At 33.2% G+C, this 16,607-nt stretch overlaps 3 protein-coding genes across 6 annotated transcripts; 2 read left to right on the forward strand and 1 right to left on the reverse strand.

The window, feature by feature from the left end:
- Positions 1–226: 226 nt before the first annotated feature.
- LOC146941489 (putative calcium-binding protein At1g02270) lies at positions 227–4,029 on the reverse strand. 4 transcript variants are annotated; one of them, XM_085755279.1, is made up of 10 exons: positions 3,461–4,029; positions 3,265–3,369; positions 3,059–3,164; positions 2,491–2,711; positions 2,338–2,414; positions 2,143–2,263; positions 1,928–2,053; positions 1,631–1,738; positions 1,409–1,516; positions 227–881 (listed from the first exon to the last, which is right to left on the reverse strand). In XM_085755279.1, exons 1-10 carry the CDS (start codon positions 3,692–3,694, stop codon positions 645–647), a joined length of 1,443 nt encoding a protein of 480 aa, XP_085611405.1. In that variant the 5' UTR covers positions 3,695–4,029; the 3' UTR covers positions 227–644. The 4 variants fall into 4 exon arrangements, with proteins under 4 accessions (XP_085611405.1, XP_085611407.1, XP_085611404.1 ...); XM_085755281.1 differs by having other exon boundaries at positions 2,143–2,251; positions 3,461–4,028; XM_085755278.1 differs by having other exon boundaries at positions 227–884; positions 3,461–4,026.
- A 3,282-nt stretch (positions 4,030–7,311) lies between these two features.
- On the forward strand, positions 7,312–8,639 carry LOC146941490 (large ribosomal subunit protein uL6). Its single transcript, XM_085755284.1, has 3 exons — positions 7,312–7,743; positions 8,132–8,254; positions 8,351–8,639. Exons 1-3 carry the CDS (start codon positions 7,372–7,374, stop codon positions 8,435–8,437), a joined length of 582 nt encoding a protein of 193 aa, XP_085611410.1. The 5' UTR covers positions 7,312–7,371; the 3' UTR covers positions 8,438–8,639.
- Positions 8,640–10,513: 1,874 nt separating this feature from the next.
- LOC146941491 (uncharacterized) lies at positions 10,514–16,210 on the forward strand. Its single transcript, XM_085755282.1, has 7 exons — positions 10,514–11,476; positions 11,577–11,820; positions 11,908–12,063; positions 13,052–13,155; positions 13,735–13,984; positions 14,086–14,244; positions 15,408–16,210. Exons 1-7 carry the CDS (start codon positions 11,319–11,321, stop codon positions 15,555–15,557), a joined length of 1,221 nt encoding a protein of 406 aa, XP_085611408.1. The 5' UTR covers positions 10,514–11,318; the 3' UTR covers positions 15,558–16,210.
- Positions 16,211–16,607: the final 397 nt, after the last annotated feature.

The raw sequence follows: 16,607 nt of genomic DNA on the forward strand, positions 1-16,607 counted from the left end.
GCGCAGGTATTGTTTTCGTTACTTCGAAGTATAGCTACATTAAGATTAACGAGAATACACGTCAGTGTCAAGTACTTTTAGCATTGATGTGATAAATGTATAATCTTTACCATATTTAATTTATATTTCTTGTGATTTTTTTTCTTTTCTTTTGAAGTTCTGTTTTCTGTTTTTGGACCTTAAGACAGAATATGATTTCATTGCATAACATAGCTATCACTTAGCATTATATATGAGAAACTATTTAATTTAACTTTATACAATTTGAATTTGCATACTCTATCAAGAGCAAATATGTTACAAGATATACAACATGTCTGAACTCTGATCTATTCAAAGAAGCTCTAGCTAGAGGTGCATCATACCATGCTACAAAAAGGATTGATGCCTAAGAAACCTATAACAACAAAACAACTATATATACAAATCTTTTCTTTTTTGGGCCAGAGTGTTGCTCACTGCAAATGTCATCAACAACATAATGCAGTAATCACAGAGTGTTTAAAATCTCCCAAGAAAATAACTCTTGTAGTGTATCTTTCCTGACTCATTCCACTGTTTCACCCTTTCATGTGATGTGATATCTATGTACACAAGTTATGATTCTAATTAACTCCTAAGCTAGAGCACCAAAAAGCATTGTGTCAGCAAATCATCTGGGAGCACGGCATTCTTATCGGTGAAAACACAACAGTAAGTCGAGCATGATCAGAAAGGGAGTAGTCTTCCGGCCATCTACCTTTCTCCACCTCAGGAGGGAACAAAACTGCATTTTTTACACTAAAACCAATTGTTTGTTCTTGAACGTCATTTGAACCATCTTCCTGCTCCTTATTCTTGTTGTCGTCTCTTTGATCTAAAACAGTTGAAATCCATATTTGCTGCTGCAACCACGTAATTTCAAGACCATGATTTAACAAACAAGCTATGAATAATAGCAGACAAGCTTGTCTTGCAGGCCATTGCTCAAAAGAAACAAAAAATCCACTCTATACAAATTTTACACCACTGAATGACAATTTTTAAACCATGCATAGACATATTAAATTGTTCTTGTTAGGTCACTCATGATTAAATGGCAAATGCCAGTAGCAAATTCTATAAATTAGAAATGATAGAATTTTTTTATTCACATGCAGTTTATGTCTAGTTAAATGGAAACTGTAATAATGATGATCGTGTAGACCAATTACATGTGACATGTTTTGTGCACTGCATATGCCTTGTAGAGATAAGCACTCAATTTCATAGTTACACTAAGCCTCTAGTCATTGATTGCGTAGATATAATTTTTCTGAGGAAAAATATAATTCAAAATTCAGAATCTTTTCTTGTATGATAGATTGTTTTTTTTTGAAAGGCTGTATGATAGATTGTTGTTAATATAATTTCAAGTGAAATACTTTACCAGAAATTCTTTATAGTCAAGAACACCATTTCCATCTATGTCAGCTTGGACCCACAACTCCTTTATCTCTTCCTCACTCAACTCATGAGAATGACCAATTAAATTGAGCTGCAAAGAATTGAAAAAAAAAAAAACCTTTATAAACACATGGATTTTTCAGATAAGCATGTGCGTTAAATGGTCTTTTAGCGTGCTAATCGCACAGTTAATACTGCAACAAACCTGTCGAAGTGCTTCACAGAAACCAGAATACGTAATACAATCTTCATTCTCGGCCCTTAGAAATGCGAATGCATCACTTTCTGTCAGTGAAGCTCGTCTCACTAGATCCTGAAAAAATAGAGAAATTTTTGTCAACGTCGATTTCGTTCCACGAAACTAAAGATTGCACCATAGTGGACATCATTGTAGACGGTTCACAGTAGTATAGGAAACACATGTGGCCTAACCTTATAGACATGTAAAAGTCATAACGAAGATGGTATAAATAAGTCTATGATCAAATGTTATACGATTTACCTTGAACATGCCAAATACTGCTTCACTCCAACTTGCTTTTAGTAATTTTCGATATTTGTCAGGATTTAGAAGCCAAATAAAATCAACAGCACATATATTTCCCCGATGATTGCGGTGACTAACCCACTGCATCGACATTATATAGAATAAGTATAGATGATTGGATTGACACATTGTCCAGATGAAAAATTCTAAAGAAAATGCTAAATAATGACCTTGTCAGCATCTGCATCAGTGTATTGATGTGCAGTATCGTAAGACGATACAAAACCCTGGGACCTCAGGAATTTGTAAACATGTCCACGCTTGCTTCCATTCCAGTCACTGAGAAATAAACTGTTATAAATAAATCATTGTTCAATAGTATTAAGAAAAATAAGTACACGGTAGTCCATATCGAGTTGAATTACCCGCATAGCATGATTGGCATTGGCTTGAGTTGGAAGTCATTTTGATAAGATTCTACATATTGAAGTATCTTATAGACCTGCAACAAGATGAAATTTTAAGCTAAGCCTGGTCATTAAAAAATGCCTGTATACCACATTTAAATATTTTGATACCTGTTTCAATCGTACAAGAGATAGCGTTGCATCGTGAGGAAATAGAAGGTGGGTGTTAACAATAAGAATTTCCTGCCTAATTTCACCGTTTCGCCATTTTGAAAATGGAAAGACTAGTTCAACATGTAACAGTTGAGCTACACGATCACCAATATCGTTGAAGTGCAACTCCTTATAATTGAAAATGTTAAAGTATTCCGTTTGCACTGCTATTAAAAGACCTGTTATGTAACCCAAGGATAACACTATATCAGAATTTGCATACATAACTTTTCAACTAGCAATTCCTAAACAAAAGCATGCTTTTGGAAAATGTAATTCTGGTTGTTATATGTCAAGGGTTACATTGGCTGCCTAAACTCTAAAAGCATTTTTCCTCAGTAAAAACAATTCTAAATGGCTTCCCTCAGTAAATATTTTTTAAACATGTTATATGGTGTCCCCCTTTGCCCAATTTAATACATTATTACAAATCCATAACGTCCGGCGTGAAAAATATGATGACAGAATGATGAATTTGTGACAACCAAAGGGATATTTTAGCAAAATTGAGGAAGAACGCGCATACCATCTCCACGGTTGTTCGTCCTTCCAAGTTTGAAACTAACATAACCAGCATCTCCAAGTCTCTTTTCATACAAATTAACGAGCTCTTCATTTCCTACCCAAAACTCCTTCACAAATTCAACACATTAGCCTTCACCCTTGGCCAATAATAGAAATGTAGAACACAACATGAAAAACCTTAATCAAAACAAATAAGCAGACACAAACCTGAAGACAAATAATAGAAGACTTTTCATTCAAAAGCCAATCTAATATCCTATGATTCCTTGCCAACCAATATGCTCTATAGTCACTCTCTCGACAAGTTGGGTCCTGTTTTCAATCATCACAAATATTTGAGGTTATTCTTACAAACAAAAACAACAAAACAAAGGAAAGAAAAAGAAGAAGAAAGAAGAAAAACCTCATCATTGATGCGTTTGTAAATAGGAGCAAGAATGTTAAAAGTGGTGCAAGTAATGCAAGGTTGTGGTGGATTAGTATCGTTTAAGGAAGAAGCAATTGCAAAACTTCCAATCCTTGAAATCCTTCCCATGCTTTTTGCCCACTTACCCGTTCTCATTCTACGTTCAAAACCCACCAATGATAATGTCCCTCTATATATGATACAACAATAATCAATTATGATCATAAACATAAACAATGTTATTATATATTTGCTTGCGTAATTCCTCCAAAAGCAAAAACCCTCTTGAAAAACGTGTCCCTTTATATAGTGGTGCTTGCTTATAATGATTTCATATTTTTTATTAATTTAATTTTGCTTTATGCAAAGTAGCAGAAAGGAATTGAACAGGTTTTTGTGATGAATTTAGAATTGAAAAGAAGAGAGGGGCGGAGGGAGGGAGGGAGGGAGTTGAACGTTGCCTCCCTCGGTGATTGTTGATTATTGATTGGAGACCAAAAGAACGATAATAGGAAACGGTTGTCCCCTTTCAGAATTGGAGTTAGAAACACGTCATTGCTTTTTTCGATTTTATAAATAGCTTTTCATCGCCGCACTTAACTGCTCAACGGATTCTTCATGCGATTATTTCGCATAACTAACACATTTTGACTCTTTACTCCTTTTTTTAATTTTTATTTTATTCGTGTAAAATTGCTATTTTTTTTTAATACTACCATATAAAATTGATAGGTGTATTATCAAGTCTACTCCAAGAGTTGGACTCTTTTTTAAAGGGAACAAACTTGCATTTCATTGAAATCAAGGTACAAAAATACATAAATGAAAGCTAGCATAAAATAAGGTTATCATCATTAAAGTGTGAGCGACTCCATTAACTTAACTCGAGTTAAACTTGACATAAGAGTTTTGAAAGCTATATTGAAACAACGGTTAAAACATTCACGATACAACCAAATCATTAATGTCATTGTTGCATGTACTACAATAGTCAACAACCTTTCTTTAAATAAAGAACGAAATCCAAATTATCAAGATGAAAATCTTTCATCCAATGTAATGCATTATGTAATCTCATGGCTTCCACCACCTCCGCTAAACAACAAGGAGAGAACTAGACAGTCTTAACGAGCACAAAGCATCCTCCACCATCTCTTACGTGCATACAAATCCCTACCTTATTAAGAGATGAAGAAATAGCCACGTAAATATTACACTTATACTTATTTGGCGCCGGTCTCGACCACCTTTGACCCCTAACACTGCTCGGCTTTGGCTGATCATTTGTAGCTACACATGCGCTACTTGATCGTAACACTTAAGCTAACTTTCATTCTTTGATAAGAGTTTGGATTCTAAAATGTGGCGAATCGATGTTCAAATCATGATGAAAGCGATATCTATTTTTTTATACAGTTATAAGATATATCAACATTTACTATTTAGTGTGTGACATGTCTTGCATAAGATTGATGGTATGTTTTTGTCAAAAAAAAAAAAAGATTGATGGTATCTTTGTTTCTGCGATACATCGCTACCTAGAAGCACGATTGACTAAAACCACTATTTGGAGCTTCTTAAAAACCAAACAACTACTAACTTTAAAAGTTTAATACCTCATTTGGTGAGGATTCAAATCTTGGTTTGCCACATTGTGAAAGTTTAACTCTTCCGATATAATCAATCTTATTGGTACCACGGTCCGAAATAAATAGATTACATTATTATTCTTTGACTTTTTCCCTCCATCTACATCAATACATAAAAGGAATATCCCATTTTGAGATGACATTGATATCCCAAATTTACCTTTAATTTAATCTATTTTATATAATATTGAACTTTTTTTTTATAATGCGAACTACAACATTGCATCAAGAATAAAATTTGACACTATTAAAAGAGCTTATTTTTATCTTATTTACAAAAAGTATTTGATCATAGTATGTGCCAAAATCGATATATTTTTCTATATACAGTTAGTGTTATGGCGGACACTAAGGTGTTCGTCTTTTCGCTTTTCTATTGTTCTTAATTCTATGTTTATTTCATCGTATTTTGTTAATTTTTTTTTTGAACATGCCACTATCAAATGAAGATTTAACATATATTGTTCCTACTATAATGAAATTTAACTATTTTTTGATAAAAAATGAAATAATAATATTATTGCGACATACAGATTTTAAAATTATATTTTGAGCAAAAAATATCACTCGGTTTTCGAGCCAAACGAAGGAAGTTCAATACCAAAATACTTCTAAGGCCAAAGTAAACCACCATAAATACTCGAAAGAAGTAAAAAATACCACCTCTGAAAACTGCGAGAAGAAGAGTGTCAAAAAGCCTAAAGTTAGTCGTTATTCATTCAAATTTGAATGTGAGAAGAAGAAAAGTGTCTAAGAAGCCTCAAGTCAACTCACATTCATCCGAGAGCATCAAATATTTAAATTTTAAAAGAAGAAACTTAGGAAAGAAGTTTTTAGAAGTCAGAAGACACTTGGCTTACATGAATTGTAGTAGTTGATTTATTTTTTTTATAAATTGTAAACTAAAATTCCATGCAAAGGAGTTCATTTTTGTTTGACAAAACTACACCTGTTAGAAACACATGCGTCCTCACATGAATACTACTCTTACCGACAACATTAAAAAACGATGTATGAAACTCACTTATAATATATAGTTTTCCCTTTTCGCACACTTGTGCCTTTGTTTTTCCTTTTTTATGTTATTCTAAAACTCGACGTTCCTTCGATTCACGATTAGACACTTGTTAACTCTAAATCTATCAACTTAAAACCCTCTTAAGGATCCAACTCGAGTCCAAGATTGATCAATTGAGTCCATTTGTTGGGTTGAAATATATTCGAATCAACCAATACAAAAGATAAAATTGTGATTGAAATAAATTAAAAGAAGGATATGATTGGAAGATAAAAAATCAACCCAAAATCATATATCCTTTTTATATATACATATAGATTAAGCACAATAGTAAAATGAATAGACAAACATGTAGGTGTCCGTTTTAACACTAATGTATAACAAAAAATATTAGAAAAAAGGACTATACCATTAGTGTAAGGTTGTTTTGCACTTGTTTTGCACTAAGGTTCAATAAAAATGAAACATTTGGTGGTTGTTTTAAAAGGTGAATTATAAAGCATGCATACACGATAACATGTTGGTTTCTTATGAGACAGAAGTGTAAAACTATTTTACAACGTGATTGCATATCCATTATACACTCAAAATAATAACAAAGTTCTTATAAAAAAATGGAGAAATTAAGATACGCACTCACGTCACAAAATAATTTTTGAATTAAATTCAAAAACACCATTAATATACAATATTTTTAACATGTATCTAATAACGTGTCATATTTTATTAATTGATGTGACAACATATTATTAGATGCATGTGTAAATTTTTTGTATACTAATTGTGTATACAAATGCTTCAAAAAATAATTGTGTATACAAATTAAACTCAAAAACACCATATACACAACTTTTACACATGCATCCACTGACACGTTATACCTTATTAGTAGGTTTTTTTTGAAAGAACCTTATTAGTAGATGTAACAACATATTATTAGATTCATATGTAAAAAATGTAGACACCCATCGTATATATAAATTAATTTCAAAAGTGAAAAGGAAGGATGCGTCGTAAGTAAATGGAGACTATAGATAGCAACTGATTATAAATATATATTTCTCAAGGAAAAGGTAAAAAAGTGATTATTGGGCTAAACCTACTACAAGCCCAAAACCCGAACAAGACCAGGTGAACAAAACGACACTATATATTCATCTAGGGTTTTGGCATTTCATTCCGGAGAGTGCTGCAAACACAGAAACGCCGTAGAGTGTGTGAGATTTCCACAGTATCAAAAAATGAAGACCATCCTCTCCTCCGAAACCATGAACATCCCTGACGGCGTTAGCATCAAGGTTAATGCTAAGGTCATCGAAGTCGAAGGACCTCGCGGGAAGCTTGTTCGTGATTTCAAGCATCTCAACCTCGATTTTGATCTCATCACCGATGAAGAAGGCAAGAAGAAGCTCAAGATCGATGCCTGGTTCGGTTCCAGGAAAACCTCCGCCGCCATCAGAACTGCTCTCAGCCACGTTGAGAATCTCATCACTGGTGTCACCAAGGGTTTCCGCTACAAGATGAGGTTTGTGTATGCTCATTTCCCCATCAACGCTAGCATCACCAATGACAACAAGTCGATTGAGATCCGAAACTTTCTTGGAGAAAAGAAGGTATTCAATTTTTTTTCGTAATCATTATTTTTATCTTTAATTTCTTCAATTTTAGGTTAAATAACCTTAGTTTCACTTTAATTTGTGATCTTATGCAATTTTAGACTTGATAACCCTAGTTTTAATCTAATTTATAATCTGTAATTAGATCATTTTGTAATAATTTTCATATATTACTTACGTTAAACATTAATTTTTATTAGTGCTAATGTTTTTTTGTGATTAAAAAACGAGTTAATCTTTTATCTGTTGATTAAAAATGAGTTAATTTTTTTATTTTGGTAATTAAAAATGAGATAATGTCTAATTTATTTGGTTATCTGGTTTAGTTATTTGTGATTTACTAGTTTGTGAATCTGTGGTATTGAATCGAATAATGTTGTATTAGGTGAGGAAAGTAGATTTGCTTGATGGAGTTTCAATTGTTCGATCTGAGAAGGTGAAGGATGAGGTTGTTTTGGATGGAAATGACATTGAGCTTGTTTCTAGGTCATGTGCACTTATTAACCAGGTACACCCCTTAACATGGTCCATGAACATGCTTTATTTTTGTACATTTTGCTCTTTGTTTATGTTTCTGAATGTTGTTGTTGCGTTTTTGGAACAGAAATGCCATGTTAAGAAGAAGGATATCAGGAAGTTTCTTGATGGTATTTATGTTAGTGAGAAGGGATCGGTGGTAACTGAAGAATAGATGGTGATGCTCAAAATAAGCATATCTTTTTGTAGTTTAATTCAAGTTTCTGTTGGTCTTGGATTGGTTACTGTTTTCTGGCGATTACTTAGACATCTTTTACATTTGCTTGTTGAGTTTGGAATTTTTGGTTATTTTGGTTTTCTCTATTGGAATATCTTCTTAATTATTGTTCTTATATGTTTTAAGGTTCTTAGTTAAATTACTGCTTGTTTTTAAGCTCAGTTCGTTAAATTATTGGCGTTGATGTGCGTTATGCTTCTTAGTTACTCTGTTTTCATTGAATTATTCAGTGATTAAATAATGCACTGAATGGTTTTAGCCATTTGATTCAATGTGATGAAAATTTTCAAATTAAAAAGTTATATTGCAGCTTCAGCTAGATTGATATTTCAATATCAATATTCTATATGTTTGAAATGATAGGAAAGCTCAGAGTATGAGTCTGGTTATTTATTTTGGACGTATTCCGTGGTCAATTTTATTTGTAAAACCATATTTCATGTGTTACCTTAAATGCATGGAATAAATCTGCTATAAACTTCCTTTTTAACATCAACGAATGCATATTTGATTTCAAACTATGTGTGATTGTTGTCATTGTGGTCGACTCTAGAGTATTTGCTCATCAGTGGCAACTTTTAAGCACATCTATCTAGCCCTGTTAAACGCCTTCATTAGCCTAGCCTTAAACTTGAGTTTATATAGACGTACATTTTGTAAGATTTTAGGAGAATTTATGAAAATTGAGCTGAAAACATGGCAATTTTCATAAGCTTTTTTTCATCATTTCTCCCATATACCTCATAAGATATAGCGCACACGAAAAGAATTAATGTTACTTTATTACTTGGACACAGTTAACATTTGCTCGTTGATTATGAAACTTTTTTCCATAATGATTTTTCTCTTTTGGAATTTATTTAAATCATTGTTATGTGCTTTATACTTAGTCTCAGACTCTCAGTATTCTTATAGCCCATTTGTCATTTTTTGAATGTCTAATGTGAAGAACAATGTTGATGAATGAATTATTCAGGGGCTTTCTGAATGGGGAAACTCAGGTATTTGATTAATTGTATAAAAATGAAGGTACTAAAAAATAAAAATGAAGGTACTAAAAAAGGGATGTCTATTGGTTCCATATCATGCATGAGTCTGGGTGTTGATAAGTATTTCAATTGTCAATTCGTATTCATAATACCTCGGTATTCTAATTGTGTTGCTTTGAAACCCCGAAATATACAATGGCTGTTCTTAACATCAGCGATGGTATTTGCAAAAATTTGTTTGCGATTCATTTTGGACAACGGTAGAGTAATTAACCATCAACATAACACTTTTAAGCACATCTATCAATGCCAGTAAACACCTACATTTAGCCTTTTTTTTTTTTTGGTTGAGGAATATAATCTCTTAAATTTGTGGTGAAACCTTGAGAACAAAGATATCATTTATCTTTATTCTTGACCTAGGTTGCTCCACTGAAGCTCAATTATGTAGTCCCTAATGTGGCCATTTTGTTACGCATGATTGTTTTCCATTCCACCACTGTTTCCTTTATAGCCCTCAATATCCTAATGTCACCTTCTCTGATAATCAAATTCTTTTCGAGGAACCAAAAACCTCGGTGTACGCATGAACAAGCTAGATAATCTTGATCTTATTTGAATGTCTTGCAACTTTTGAATCCCCCAACTATGCAATGGACGTATTGATTTCGAAGCTTCTGTATAATTTCACTTAACCCACAAATATATCTTTCATGTTTTAAGCTAGTATTGTTCGTAATCTAGGATCATCTGAAATGTGGGGACTGGTCACAACGCTTGAGGTTGTTTGGGAGCATGGGATTTGTCAAATTCTAGTTTAGTGAGTCAAGAATTGATTTTCAATTTACGTCTAAACATTGTGATGATCATCATTCGTATGGTGTCTTTGGTGTGACGGATATTGAGATGTGCACTTGGTACATGTCTACCTAGAGGTTAAGATGGTCGCAGATTGGATGGTTAATGTTGCTCATTCATACCCTCTTGGAGTTCAAATTTGTTCATTACATTCCTTCGGAGAGAGCTCAACTGCTGCATGATGCTATGGGGCTTTGATACCCTGTGCAGAGTTATAATTTAGTTTCTTGCTTGGGGCAACACTCCTACTTTGCATTCAAAAAAACCTCTAATATAATGTGTGAAAAAAAACCTTTAATGTAATGTGTACGAGAGACATTTTTTAAATTTTCATGAGTTTGTAAAATAGAGTGACGTGAGATTATTAATTTAGGTCTTCATAAAACACACTCTTTGAAGGATCAAAAGGTTTTAAATCGTGAGCAAATGTTAGTCTCACATGCGTTCAAAATAGATTATGGCATGAACAAGGCTCGGAGAGGGGTACTTACAGATTGTCGACCAACAAGATTTTAACGCCGACAACATGAGTTGAACTTGTGTTCTTACGACATATGAGACAAATCCTTAACAACGAACCTATATATATTGGTAGTGTCAAAGTACTTAAATTACGGTGGTATCATGAAAGAACATATGATAAATTTAAAGAGTAAATTTGGTTTGTTTAAGTCATGTAGAAAAGAACTTAGTTTTAGGGTTTACTTAATTATATTATTTGTGTCTACAAAATGTCATTTTTTTATAATACCAATGTCAAAATCTACTACTAAAAAAAAAATCAAAATCGAAAAAAATGATGAATAAAAAATTGATGGTCTTATAAAAAAAATATATAAAAGAAAAAATTGATGAAAGAGGTTTTAGCAGGGCTTTAGAAAAAGCAACCGAGAATTGAGAACAACAAACTTGTTGAACACGAAAGAAGATAGAGTAAAAAGGGTTTCCGTTGTAGAGAAGGTCTCAGAAAAATGGCGAACATTTGGAAATGTAATTCAGCGAGAACCGCACTTCATTCTATGATCCAGTCCAAGGCAGCATCAACTACAACTGCTATCCACACTTTTTCCGTTCCCTCTCGACTCTCCTCCGTCCGTCATCTTCGCAGTTACCGAGATCATATCCCCAGGTTAGTTAACTTTCTTCTTATTAATGAGGTTTTGCTACAGCAATAATAATAATAATCATAATACGGTTATTTAAATTTACTGAATTGGATTTCTGAGCAGGGAATATGAAGAATCTCCGATGAACTTTGGAATTCACTTTGTGCCGGATCAAACAGTATATATCATCCAGAGATATGGAAAATACTTTAAATCTCTTCCCACCGGCGTCCATTTTTTGAACCCTTTTGTCGATAAAATTGCTCGCGTCCATGATCTATGGAAAAAAACCCTCTATCTTGATCGCCTGCCTGCTTTCACCAACGATAACATCGGCATGTTCATAGATGGTCGGATTGATGTTAAGGTCTATCGATTTTTCTGTCTCTGATTTCGGTTAATACTTTTTAGGTGCTTGTTGATTTGTTTTGTAACTTTTCTTGTTGGAGTGCAGATTGTGGATCCTAAGCTTGCTTCTTATGGAACTGAGGATAATCCCATTTATGCTGCCCATGAGCTGGCTCTAACCACATTCCGTAGTGAAATCCGTAAAATTACTTTAGATGATTTCAACAAGGAAAAGAACGATACACTGCCTAAAAAAATTATGGTGAGTTTAGTACCTTTAACTGGTTGTTTATGCTATGTTACTTATTTAGCATTGGTTCATTATTTTAATGGGAGCATTTCGATAGTTCTGTTTTAGGCATACATTAAAATCTTGGATAAGTAGCACATAACTAAGTTCTGAAAAGAATGTGCCTGTTTCAAGGAAGATAACCGGTCCAACTTATAATTTGATAGTTCTGTTTGAGTCCAATTATAAGAAAGGAAAGGGATGAGCTAAAGATGCAAAGGCCGCCTTAAATAATCCATGATCCAGTTGGTGCTTTGGAAAGGATCAAGCTAAATTTATTCATCAACTTGACTTTAGTACATTTTTTAAGGATGTTAGATCACTGATAGAAAAAGAGGCACAAATGGCAAAAAACCGCTAGGTATTATTAGTCTCAACTAGATATCAACAAGTCTGCTGAATTAAGCAGCAGCAGTAATATGGAGCAGTGGCTAGCTAAAATTAAACTAGAGAAGAGATGACGACGCAGGATAGTCGTCGGAACTGCAACCACCCTCACAACACTAACCCCTTACAAAGTGCATTTTCTTGGGTTATTCATCCTCCTATAAGTACTCCTCTTAGGAAAACTGCTCCTGCTACTCATATATCAGATACTCTATGAATGAAGAGGACACTATTTATTAATCAAAAGCATCTCAAATAACAAATAACAATAATAGATAATGTCAACGATCGAGAAAACCCTATTTATGACATTGTAAACCTAAATAACTTACACATAAACTCAACCTCCTTAGATGTTAGAACATAGCAATAATAGTAGATAACAAACATGATCCAAAAACTATGAGCTTGCTCTTCCAAAGGAGTCAACCTTGTATTTTTGTTTTAATCTACCAGATGTAAATATGAAGTTGAGAGTTTTAAAATTTTCCATGAAGTATATAAAGAACAACTCTTTCATCATCTGCAGCAATATTTCATAATGGTTAATTTAATTGTTACAAAATTGTTGCAGGAGTCCATTAATGTGGCTGCAAAAAGGTGGGGTCTAGAGTGCCTTGAATGCTGCATACATGACTCTGGCGAAAGATTGATGTCACAGAATAGAGCAAAAGAAGAGTAATATCTTGTCTTTTCCTACCTACTGTATTCAAGCAAACAAGTGCAAGATGAGATTTGTTTATGCTCGCTGTTTAAATATTTGCTTTATTCATATGTTTATTACAGCTGAATATTACAGTTTAAATAGAAGTAACGCAGGGACACAAATTTCTTAACTAACGGAATCATAATCCTAATAAATAAATAAGGGGAGAATCAAAATCCCTTGGTTAAGGATTTGACTAATCCTTAGATTAATTATAGCTTCTCTGTTCATGGATAGCTTACTGTTTCCTTCCTGGCAAGTACTTGGACACAGACACAGTTTACATTGCTTGAGTATGGATTTTTTGTCATTTGGAAATTATTTAAAAATATTGTTCGTTAATTCCTCATAGCCACTCAGTATTTCAACTTTAACTCCTAACCACACTTCATCCCTCCCCTCTCTCGATTTTCCTCCATTCGCTATGCTCACTTGCGCAAGCGGTACATTAATGCTTACTCCTTGTTAGTTAATTTTATTCTCCTTAATGAGGTTTCACTGCAATATTATATGTAACATCACGGTTTAATTTTCAATTAATTTCTGATCAGGTATCATGACATTGAACCTCCGATGAACTTTGGAATACACTTTGTGCCGAAGAATACAACATATATCATTGAGAGATATGGAAAATACTTTAAAACTCTTCCCACCGGCTCTCTTTTTTTGAATCCTTTTCTCGATAAAATTGCTTACGTGCATAAGATACGGACAGAATTACTCATCAACATCCCTAGCCATCCTGTTAGGACCAAGGATAACATCATTATGTTCATCAAGGGTTGGGTTAATGTTGAGGTAAGTAAGGCGTATCGATTTTTCTGTCTCCAATTCCGATTTTTTTTTCTTTCTTCCGTACTTGTTGGTTTGTTTAGTAAACTGTTTTTGCTGGAGTGCAGATTGTGGATCCTAAGCTTGCTTCTTATGGAGTTGAAGGGAGTCCCCTTTATGCTGTCAGTCAGCTGGCTAAAACCACAATCCGTAGTGAACTCCGCGAGATTACTGTGAAGGATATTTGGAACTCTAAGAAATCGTGGGAATTGAATAATAAGATTTTGGTGAGTTTAGTTCCTTGAACTGGTTGTTTGTGCTATGCTACTCATTTTGGCATTGATTTATTCTTTTTCTAAAGATGCAATGTGGTCTTAAGTCCTTAAACAATACATGATCCAGTTGGTGCTTTGGATATGTTCAAGCTAATTCTTGTCATCAACTTAAATACATTAAATACATAGAAAAGAGGCACAAATGGAAGGAAAGCACTAGGTATCATTAATAGCAACAATTTCTACCGCATAATAATTATGTAGCAGTAAGTGACGATGCAGGCGGGATAGTCCTTGCAACTACTGCTACTACTACTACCCCCAAAACATTAACACCTTACAAAGAGACATGACCTCTCAACTTCTGTAAAAACAACTTCCAACATAATATCTTTTCCCCCTCTAATATCCAGTAGCCCTTCTCCTTCTCCTGCAACAACCTTAATTCCACTCTTGTAAATTTCAAAACTATTGGGCAGTTCACTGATTCAGACCAATATCCAATTTCAAATGTTGGGACCATGGCTTTATCAAAGCTTTTCTCATAATTACAGAATGCAACCCACTGTTTTGCAGCTTAGTTCATCGTACTTTAAACCGTAATTAGTCCACTTCATGACTTTTAAGTTCCTCAAAATATTTGAGTGTTTGCATGCTATCCCTTTTTGCAGCTTAAGATTGTCTTGTGTTTCTAAGAACTAGAAGTGCATTTTCTTGGGTTGTTCATCCTCCCATAAGTACTCCTCTTAGGAAAATTGCTCCTGCTAGATACTCTATGAATGAAGAAAACACTATTTATTAAACAAATATACTCAAATAAGTTTCGAGTTGGAGTATGATAATATAAGCATAAAATACTAGATAATATCAAAAGCCAATAATCTAGTTTTTATGACATCAAATTCAATTGTAACCCTAAATAACTTAAACAGAAGCTCAACCTGCTTAGATGTTAGAATATAGCAATAACAATTTATAACAAACATGAACCAAAAGCTATGAGCTTGCTCTTCCATATGTGCCAACCTTGTATTTTGGTTTTAACCTATGAGATATAAATATGCTGTTAAGAATTTTTTTTCTTTTCTTGAAGCATATAAAGAACAACTCTTTCATCATCTGCAGCCATATTTCATAATCATACTGGGTATTTAATTGTGACAAAATTGTTGCAGGAGTCCATTAATGTGGCTGCAAAAAGTTGGGGTCTAGAGTGCCTTTCGTGTCGAGTAAAAGAGGATGTCTCAATAACATGGAAGGATAGTTTGCCTCGTCTCAATAACATTGAGCATAGTTTGCCTTGGCAAAGTTGGTTCTTTGTATAGTAACCGAAGAATAGAAGGTGATTATTAAAAGCGTTAAATATGTTTTTGATCTCTATAAATATATTAATTTTTTATTTTAGTCTCTCTAAAAAATTTCTTCAACTTTTAGTCTCCCAAAAAATTTCATTTTCACTTTTGATCCCTCCTTTGAAGTAAACTCGTATGTAGAGTTCATATTTTTGATCAAAATTTTGCAAAAAAATTATAATATTACAAGAATCTCTAAAAATAAAAATGAATTTTTAACCAAAAAATATAAATATTTAATTCATTGTTTGTTAAAAAATTCTAATTTTTTTTGGAGGGATTTTTGATATATTCTACACATTTCTACACAATTTCATTAAAAAAAAATACAAAAATTTACTTAAAAATAGGGACCAAAAGTAGTTGTTGAAAATTTTATAAGGACTAAAAGTTGAAGGAAAATTTTAGAAGGACTAAAATGAAAAGTTAATATATTTATAGGGATCAAAAACAATATTTAACCCTACTTAAAATAAGTATATATTTTGTAATTTAATTTGAGCTTCTCTTGTTCTTGGATAGTTTACTGTTTTGTGGCAATTACTTGGACATTTTTACACTTGTTGGGTTTGGAATTTATTTTTAACTTCCATCAAAAAGAAAGAAGAAAATAATCTTGATTATAATCTTATCTAAAAGTTAACCACTTCCTTAATTTTTTTTGCAATTTTTGAATACCCCACTATGCAATGAAAGTATTGATTGGAAGCTTATGCACAATTATTCACTCAACCGACAATGGTTTTTGAATGTTTTTGTTTTTGGACCATGTTAAGAACAAGGATATCATAAAGTTTCTTGATGGTATTTGATAGTGAGAAGGGCGCAGTAGTAACTGAAGAATAGATGGTGATACTCAAAATAAGCATATCTTTTAGTAGTTTGATTCGAGCTTGTCTTGTTCATGGATTCGTTACTATTTTTTGGCGATTACTTGGACACAGTTAACATTTGCTCGTTGACGTTGAGTATGGAATTTTTTTACATCATGGTTTTCTCTTTTGGGATATCTTATTTAAATCA

This window comes from Medicago sativa, chromosome 3 (assembly GCF_051527215.1).
Source record: "Medicago sativa cultivar Bolivia chromosome 3, Bolivia_mono, whole genome shotgun sequence".
NCBI lineage: Eukaryota > Viridiplantae > Streptophyta > Magnoliopsida > Fabales > Fabaceae > Medicago > Medicago sativa.

What these genes read in the sequence shown, in the direction of transcription:
- LOC146941489 (XM_085755278.1), bottom strand. Translation starts at nt 3,694, where the DNA reads ATGTTTATGATCATAATTGATTATTGTTGTATCATATATAGAGGGACA. An exon ending in CTCTTGTACGATTGAAACAG is followed by an intron (nt 2,415 to 2,490) that starts GTATCAAAATAT and finishes ATCTTGTTGCAG; the next exon opens with GTCTATAAGATACTTCAATA. An exon ending in ATGCCAATCATGCTATGCGG is followed by an intron (nt 2,264 to 2,337) that starts GTAATTCAACTC and finishes TATTTATAACAG; the next exon opens with TTTATTTCTCAGTGACTGGA.
- LOC146941490 (XM_085755284.1), top strand. Translation starts at nt 7,372, where the DNA reads ATGAAGACCATCCTCTCCTCCGAAACCATGAACATCCCTGACGGCGTT. An exon ending in ACTTTCTTGGAGAAAAGAAG is followed by an intron (nt 7,744 to 8,131) that starts GTATTCAATTTT and finishes ATGTTGTATTAG; the next exon opens with GTGAGGAAAGTAGATTTGCT. An exon ending in CATGTGCACTTATTAACCAG is followed by an intron (nt 8,255 to 8,350) that starts GTACACCCCTTA and finishes TTTTTGGAACAG; the next exon opens with AAATGCCATGTTAAGAAGAA.
- LOC146941491 (XM_085755282.1), top strand. Translation starts at nt 11,319, where the DNA reads ATGGCGAACATTTGGAAATGTAATTCAGCGAGAACCGCACTTCATTCT. An exon ending in TACCGAGATCATATCCCCAG is followed by an intron (nt 11,477 to 11,576) that starts GTTAGTTAACTT and finishes ATTTCTGAGCAG; the next exon opens with GGAATATGAAGAATCTCCGA. An exon ending in ATGGTCGGATTGATGTTAAG is followed by an intron (nt 11,821 to 11,907) that starts GTCTATCGATTT and finishes GTTGGAGTGCAG; the next exon opens with ATTGTGGATCCTAAGCTTGC.